The sequence below is a fragment of the Poecilia formosa genome, unplaced genomic scaffold (assembly GCF_000485575.1).
Source record: "Poecilia formosa unplaced genomic scaffold, Poecilia_formosa-5.1.2 Scaffold631, whole genome shotgun sequence".
NCBI lineage: Eukaryota > Metazoa > Chordata > Actinopteri > Cyprinodontiformes > Poeciliidae > Poecilia > Poecilia formosa.
The window spans coordinates 23,928-32,766 of NW_006800570.1; the positions used below are offsets into that span (position 1 = coordinate 23,928).

General features: G+C 47.1%; 1 protein-coding gene across 3 annotated transcripts in view; it reads left to right on the forward strand.

Annotated features, from left to right (window-relative positions):
• Positions 1-6,367, forward strand: part of LOC103130403 (bifunctional endoribonuclease and deubiquitinase ZC3H12A-like) — an 8,422-nt gene extending 2,055 nt beyond the window's left edge. The window contains exons 2-4 of one of the 3 annotated variants that reach the window (XM_016665902.1): positions 220-508; positions 1,103-1,500; positions 5,382-6,367. In XM_016665902.1, the coding sequence (XP_016521388.1) occupies positions 1,124-1,500; positions 5,382-5,688 (684 nt within the window). In that variant the 5' untranslated portion in view covers positions 220-508; positions 1,103-1,123 and the 3' untranslated portion in view covers positions 5,689-6,367. Of the gene's footprint in view, positions 1-219; positions 509-1,088; positions 1,501-5,381 lie in introns of all 3 variants that reach the window. The other 2 variants (XM_016665903.1, XM_016665901.1) reach the window with 2 other exon arrangements.
• Positions 6,368-8,839: the final 2,472 nt, after the last annotated feature.

Genomic DNA, 8,839 nt, shown 5'->3' on the forward strand with positions numbered 1-8,839 from the left:
ATAATAATAATAATAATAATAATAATAATAATAATAATAATAATAATAATGCATTTTCAAACCTGCTTTCTAAATAAATATTTCATGAGCATATCTGAACATGTTTGTTTGTTTTGTGATTTTCTTCATGTTCAGTAGAAATAAACATTCTGGTGAAGAGAACTTTGAATGTTTCTGGTAGTTTTTGTGGCTCTAAACTGTTTTTTCCTCCGTTTTAAGGCGGCGGCCCCCCCAGACAGGGAGGGGCCCCCCGGACGCCCCGCGGAGCTTTCTGTGGCTCCGCCCCTGCGTCACGTGACCTCCGCCTGTTGCTGCGCAGCGCAGAAGAAGAGCGGCTCTTCTTCCGCGTTCCTCCCAGATCCGACAGAGACGCGGACCTGGAGGGACAGACACACCTGAGGAGCAGGTGAGCTGGAGGCGGCGGGTTCGGCCCGGTTCGGTTCGGTACCGAGACTTTCTATCCGCTTTCTGTCCGGAACTGGACCGGAACCTTTACTGCTGGCAGCTTGTGAGACTTTTAGATCCAGAAACTCCTCAGAAAGTTAAAGTGGAGTCATGAATGAGCAGGAAAAATGATAATTAATGTTAATTATAATTATTAAAGCATTAACAGCAGTCCCTTTATTTAACCAGTTAAACCCCGTTGACATCTAGATCCCATTTTCGAAAGGGGCAGAAGTCTGAAATACACAGAAACCTGGTTACAAAATAAAACTAATTAATACATATGCACAAATGTAAAACAATAGAAAACAATTTAAAAACAGTGACACTGTTTAATAGCATCTCATTGCCTAAGTTAAAACATTAAAGGAGTTTTTCTCTTTTCTAAATGTGTGAAACCTTTTAGTTCATCAGGAAATGAACAAACATCAGAATAAAGATTAAAACTGAGTTTAATTATTTAACATTAATTATAATTAAACTCATTATTAATATTGATAATTATTTTATTCTTCAGTGTTCTCTGTAATCTCTGATCAGATTATAATCTCAGATTATAATCAGTAATAACTGAAAATAAAATGTGACAGACGTTTTGCTTTCTGCAGATTGACCTCTGACCCCTGACCTCTGACCCTGACCAGCTGTTTTCCGGCAGGTCGGCCATGATGGTTCTGATATGAAAGCTGATGCGGGTCCAGTTTCAGCTGCCGAGCCGTGGAGCAGAACCACCGCCACGCAGCCGGACGAGGGGACGATGACCTCTGACCCCCAGCTGGACTTCTTCCATAAGCTGGGCTTCTCCACGGCTCAGGTCCGGGCCGTCCAGAGGAAGTTCGGCGACGACACCGACAAGGTTCTGGGAGAGCTGGTCCGGGTCGGAGCCGGCCCACGGACCGCCGTGTCGGTCCTGGTGCCGCGAGGCGACGCCGAGGCCCCGGGCCCCGAGCTGCTGGTCCCCGTCCCCGACCCGCCGACCCGGAACCAGAACCGGGACATGGAGGACCGAGACGCCCTGAGGGCCGTGGTGATCGACGGCAGCAACGTTGCCATGAGGTGAGAGCCAGGAGGTCAGAGGTCAGGTAGTTCACTCTGTAGGTCATTAGTACTGAATGAATGAATGAACTTCATTCATTCGTTCATTCGTCTCCTCGTTCTTCATCTTCATGAAAATCAGAAACTTTTCCTCCTTCAATCAAAATATGAAGATTTTGATTGGTTAAACAGAACCAAAGAGTTCTGGTTCTGACCCGGTTCTGGTTCTGGTTCTGGCTGCTTTTATTAATAAGTCAAAAGGTTCTGGAGGAAACTTCCAGAACCCTTAAACATTTACACGCCCTGCAGCTCCAAACTCACTAGTAGGAATCTGAAAAGTGTGGCCTGCAGCTGCATTTAGCCCCTCTGTGGCTGCAGGTTTGAGTTCTCTGACTTTGACTAGGCAGTTCTAAGACCTAAATATGCTCCTATCTAACCGGGCCCAGCGGCTCTGATCCGATCCGATTCAAACCGGCTGGAAAACCTGACCTGAGCCAAACGTTTTACTGAAAACAGAGTTTATTTTTAAATCCGTTTCATTCAGCAAATTTATTTTCATAATTCCAATTTAGAGACTTTATGGAAAGAAGCAGCAGCTGTAAACTGAAAACCAGAGGCAGAGCGATTTCCTCCTGAACTTCATGATGAGGTTCTGTTGAGGTTCTGATGAGGTTCTGATGAGGTTCTGATGAGGTTCTGATGAGGTTCTGATGAGGTTCTGGATCTCCTGAACTTTGCAGCATCACAGAGAGAAACTGTGGCAGTTGGTGAGAACGTATCTACAGAACGGTGTGAAGTTTTCACTGCAGACGCTGAACCAGAACCAGAACCAGGTCTGAACCTGATCTGGACCTGACCTGAACCAGAATTAGATCTTGTTCAGATCAGGTTCATTTCTGGTTCTGGTTCTGGTCTGCAGCCCGTCTGGTTTGGACCTGGGTTGTTTCCAGAGGTTTCCTGATGAGTCAGAGAGCCAATCAGCCGCCTGGAGGCTGCAGGTCAGAGGTCATCGGCTTCGTTTTAAAAGCTCCAGCTCTCCGTAGAAAGCCGGGCTTCTTAAAGAGACGGTAACCTGAACTCTGCTCAGCCTCGGCGCTTTGAATCTGCGCCTCTCCATGCAGGCTCTGACACGCCGCGGCTTCTTCTGTTTTATGCAAATCTGATGTGTCTGTTCGGAGCGCGGCAGGAACCGGCCCGGCGGCCTCCTCAGAAGGCCCGGCCCAACGCCCGCCCATCGGGCCCATCGGGACGTTTCCCAGCGACCGGCTGACAGGAGGAGACGGAGACGATTCTCCTGAAACGGCTCTTTATCTCACCGGGTTCAGAAACGATCAGCCTGAGGGAGGAATGAGACGAACCGCCGAGTTCCTGCTTCAAACATCCAAACCATCTAATGGCTGATCACTAGAATAAGAAGCAGATCACTTCGTTACATAAACTGGTCCAGTTTCTGTGGCGTTCCTCAGGGCTGAGGCTCCACTACCTTTACTTTTATCCTTTACTCTGATTATTCTGCTCATAAATCCAGTATCTGTGTTTTTAAAGTATTTAGATTATTTTATTTTTTAAATATTCCTGTTTGACTCATGTAAACTGGACCTGCTCAGCATGGACTGAAAACAGCGATTATTGATTATTGATCAGGGCTGAAAATCACATTTGATCCTCAGCTTGTTATTGTAATAATAAGTTATCGTTTCGTTCCTGTTTGTATTCAACCATGAAGCAGTGAAACAATGTTAATAATCAATATTGATATATTGATAACCTGGAGTTGTCCTGTCTGCATTAATCTGCTTTTATTGAAGATGTTTGATGAAAAAACCCTCCAGCGTACGGAGCTCTAATAGTGTCCAACATTCATGCACAAAGCTTTGCTTCAGTTTTTTGCTTTTTCTCTGCTGTGATCCATGACTTGGTCTGGTCCAGTCTGTTCTGATCCGGTCCAGTCTGCTCTGGTCTGGTCCAGTCAGGCTGGTTCTGATGCTTCAGGCTGAATGAATCCTGGATGTTGGGCTTCATGAAAAGCTCTAGACTCTTTTCCGAATTTCTGCTCGTCACAAACGGCGCTGACCTTTGTGACCTTTGAGGGTTGGGAGCGTTTAGCTCTGCTTTGCATAAATCTAAACATGAAGCTGTTTGTTTTGGAGGCAGAAAGAAACGATTTGATGAACCAGATTACTTCCTCTGGAGTTCACTCAGGTCTGGTTTCATTCATTTCACTCAATTATTGGTGATTTTTGAAACTGTAGTTTGTTTTACACAGATTTAGCAGCAGAAGAATCCGGTCCGCCGGTCCAGTTCATTACTTCCACCTCACCAGGTCGACTTATTGTAGTAATCAATTATTCTGATGATCAGAATAAAAATGGGCAAATTGAGCAGATGTTTCATTTAAAACATGCTTTAAAAAAGCATATTTTATAAACTATTAGAAATGTTTGGAAATGCAAAGAAATAGCACAATTAGCTTTTGATTTATGAGAAAATGAACATTTTAAAAGGCAATAAGAGCCTTGGTGAACGTTTGAATATTTATACGATGAAAGGATGAAAAATCTAACATGATAAAACCTCAGCTGATCAACACAGTGTATGATCAAATTATTGATTAACTGATTAATAACTGGAAGGTGATTAATAGGAGATAAAACTAAAACTGAAAAACAGATTTAAGGTGAAAAAGTTTTAATTTAAAATCAAAATGTTTGATTTGTTTCAGTAAACAGTCTGAAAACATTGATCGATCGATTATTGAATTAGTCATCGATTAATCATTTCAGCCTTAGTCCACACACACACACGTTTGTGTTGCTATCTTTGTGGGGACTTTCCATTGACTTCCATTCATTTCTACAGCCTAAACCTGACCTTTACCCTTTTCCTAACCCTAACCATAACATACCTAACCCTAACCAACCAAAACTCAATTCATACCTTAGCCCTAACTCTGACCCCTGACCCAAAAACAGGGTTTCCCCTCGTGGGGACCAGGCTCCGGTCCCCACAAGGAGCAATTGGTCCCCACAACGTAGTATATGTCAGGAAAATCATCCCCACAAGGTATTACACACACACACACACACACACACACACACACACACACACACACAGAGTCTACAGAGGTGCAATGGGTGCTGATCAACAATCAGGTAATAAATCAATATTTTTATTGCTCATCGGTTCAAAGCTGAACCTCAGCAGGACGAGTCGCTGATCCATCATTACATGCTACGGTCTAGTTAAAGCCCGTCAGACAGGCTGCGGAGATTAATGGAGCAATATCCAGAACCCAAAACAGAATGAACCTGAACAACCAGAACCAGAACCAACCTGCAGTCCAAACATCAACCCTGATTTCTGATTGGCTAACCGTCACCATAAGAAGAGTCTAGTCCAATCACGTCCAACTTTAAGCCCTGCCTGTTTCTACTGTCAAGATTCAAAACATGAAAATCTGATTACATTCTTACTTTAATATGAAATCATTCAAATGAACAATAAACATATAGTTAATTAACTATTGAGATAAATGTTGGCATTTAGGGGCGGGGCTAACTCTGCTGCAGGTGGAGCTCGACCAATCAGATTCAACTCAAAGTATGGAGCCACTTAAATACTAAAACATCTGATGTCAACATGAAGAGGAAGTTAAATTAATTTACTGATGGATACATTTATTTACGGATGTGTTTCATCGGTTATTGAAAATGTGATTATTTCTGATTGAGTTCATTGAGTTAAGTTCAAATCGGGCCGACTCTGGGTCCAGGGTGTTCTGGTCCAGGAATGTTCTGGTTCTGGTCCAGGCTCTGAGTTCTGGAGACTCGTAGAACCAACATGCTGGGCTGCAAACACCGGGCTCTTTGTTCTGAACCGGCTCTTTTCCTGGTTTCCTGTAGCCATGGCAACAAGGAAGTTTTCTCCTGCCTGGGGATCCAGCTGGCCGTCAACTTCTTCCTGGACCGGGGCCACAGCGACGTCACCGTGTTCGTCCCGTCCTGGAGGAAGGAGCAGCCCAGACCGGACGTCCCCATCACAGGTAGGAGGACTCCAGGTGTGGCTCAGGGCTGCGGGGGGCCGCTGCAGGGCCCGGCGCGGCGCGGGGGGCCGCTGCCGGTGGAACCTGCTCCGCTCAGTAAACAGCTTCCAACACAGAACGACTGCTGCAAAACACGGGACGGAGCTTCTGGATCAGAACCAGTTTGAAAAGTAAAACTTCCGTCTCCAGAACCAGAGCTGATGAATCATGTCCAGAATAAGGAACACTTCCTCTGCTCTGCTAATTCGCGAATAGCTGAGCTAATTATTAGCTTAGCATGTCTGCTAACTTTGCTAATATTTAACACACCAAACTTCCGCTAATTGAATTTTTCCAGATGAATTCTGAAGTATTTTCTTGGCTGTTTTATAAACTTTCAGTTGAACAAAGTTCAACATCTGTGTTCAAGTTTTGATTTTTGACTCCAACTAGTTAGACTTTTGTTTTCATGCTCTTATTCTGAAGTCTGTTTAAGATGTGGTTCTGTTTCCTCTCTCCAGAAATTTCATTTAAAAAATGACAAATATACAACAAACAAATAAATAATGTATATGTAATGATCAGAACTGAGGACCCGAAATTTCAGTCAGACACAAAGTACAAAATAATAAGTTCTTTATTGAAGTTCGGGGTAAGGGACAGGCAGCCACCAGCAAAGGAACAGGAACCTCTGAGGACAGAGAGGAAGGTTAGAGGGTTGTATACTTGGGGAAGAGGCCGAGCTGAACAGAAAAGAACCACTAACCTACCTAGCGTTTGTGGAGGATGGGTGGTCCAGGTAGCACAAAGGCTGGCAACCAGTGGCAGCTCCAGGGAGGGACGGAGCTAGGAGCAGGCAGGACAGAGTAAAACTAGACTGAGGGTCAGGCAGAGAGCGGTGGTCAGGGCACAGAAAAAGGGTCCAGCACGTTCAGGCAACTACTAGCAGACAAAATCCAAAGGGCAAGGCAGGAGACAGAGGTCAGAGGACAGAAACAGGGTCGCGTCCAGAAAACAGAAGCCAGTGGAGAATCCGACAAGGGCTAGACAAGGCAGGCAAATCCGAGGGGCAGAAAAGTGTTCAGAACGGGGTCAGGTCAGGAAGAAATGCTGGATATCTACTCACTCTGAGGCTTTCAAAAATCGGGCACCGTCTGCCTGCCAGAGAGCTGAATATAACTGCTGTGCACAGGTGGGAAACATGAGCCTGATTGCACTCAGCATGCAGGTGAACCAGATGAGCTTGATGAGAGGTGGGAACTGCGGGGACAAACATAGCAGGCAGACGGGCCAGAAACATGACAGTACCCCCCTCCTAAGGTCCGGCTCCTGACGGACCCTTCGGCTGATCAGGATGGAGGCGGTGAAAGTCCCTCAGGAGAGTCTTGTCAATGACAAAACGACCAGGAATCCAGGTCCGCTCCTCCGGTCCATAACCCTCCCAATCGACCAGGTAATGGACGCCACGTCCCCTTCTCTTGGACCGGAGGATGCGACGTACGGTGTAGATTGGATCCCCATCCAGGAACCGAGTGGGCGGGAGGGGTCTGGAGGCAGGCTCAAGACGAGGTGAGGTGTAGGGCTTGACCCGAGACACATGGAATGTAGGGTGAATCCTCATAGAACGGGGCAGCTGTAGGCGGACCGCCACAGGATTCACAACCTTGGAGATGGGGAAGGGACCAATGAAACGAGGTGCCAATTTCCGACTCTCCACCCGTAGGGGGAGATCCTTGGAAGACAACCAGACCTTCTGGCCAACACGGTAGGTGGGTGCTGGGACTCTGTGGCGATTAGCAGATCTGGATTGCACCTCCGACATCTTGGTCATGGCCCTCCGAGCTCTCCTCCAGATCTGTTGGCACCTCGTGGCTGCAGCGTGAGCGGAGGGGACCTTAGCCTCCCTCTCTTGAATAGTGAACACCGGTGGCTGGAACCCATGAACAATGTAGAAGGGCGAAAGACCAGTGGAGCTAGAGGGGAGAGCATTCAAGGCATATTCCACCCATGGTAGGTTGTGTGCCCACCTGGTAGGATCAGTGTCAACAAAGGATACGAAGCTTGGTCTCAATCTCCTGGTTAGCCCTCTCAGTCTGCCCATCAGTTTGGGGGTGGAACCCAGATGATAAACTGACGGATATCCCAAGCATGGTGCAGAACTCCTTCCAGAACCGAGAGACGAATTGGGGACCTCTGTCCGAGACTATGTCAGTGGGGAGCCCGTGGAGGCGGAAAACCTCCCGTGCCATGATCTCCCCCATCTCCTTAGCAGAGGGGAGTCTCTTGAGGGGGGCCAGGTGGACCATCTTAGAAAATCTGTCAATGATAGTTAACAAGACAACAAAACCATCGGAACTGGGCAAACCTGTGACGAAGTCCATGGCAATGTGCGACCAAGGGCGTGATGGGATGGGAAGGGGTCGTAGCAACCCTGAGGGTGGGCGACGAGAGGACTTTGCTTGACAGCACTGATGACAGGCTGTAACAAACTCCTTAACATCCTTGGTCATTGAGCCCCACCAGAATTGGGACTGAACAATTTGTAAGGTCTTGCTAATGCCTGGATGACAGAACAGACGGGATTTATGGCAGAACCGGAGTACCTTGGGGACCAGATGTTCTGGGACAAACAGCCTGTCAGGGGGGCACGAGGCTGGGACCCGGAGATCTCGGGTGGCGTCCCTGACCTCCTCCTCCAGTTCCAACATGGTCACAGTCAGTCTCACCGAGTCTGGGAGAATAAACTCCTCTGCACCCGCAGCCCCCACCTCAGAGGATTCATGAATCCTTGATAAGGCATCCGGTTTTATGTTCTTGGTTCCAGGTCTGTAAGAGAGCGCAAAATTAAACCGTCCAAAAAACAGAGCCCACCTTGCTTGTCTGGGGTTGAGTCGTTTTGCTGCCTTCAAGTACTCCAGGTTCTTGTGGTCTGTCCATACTAGAAATGGCTCCTTGGCCCCCTCCAGCCAATGCCTCCATTCCTCTAGGGCCAGCTTAACAGCCAAAAGTTCCCTGTCCCCCACATCATAGTTCCGTTCAGCACTGGATAGAGTCCTGGAAAAGAAGGCACACGGATGATTACGACCATCAGTGGTTCTCTGACTGAGGACAGCACCTACCCCAGTGCTAGAGGCGTCAACCTCTACAATGAACTGTCTTGCAGGGTCAGGGGACCGGAGAACTGGAGCGGAGGTGAACAGAGACTTGAGTCTAGAGAAAGCCTCCTCTGCCTGCCTGCTCCAGGTGAACCGAACCTTGGATGAGGTGATGGCATGAAGAGGAGATGCTACTTGGCTATAACTACGGATGAAACGACGGTAAAAGTTAGCAAATCCAAGA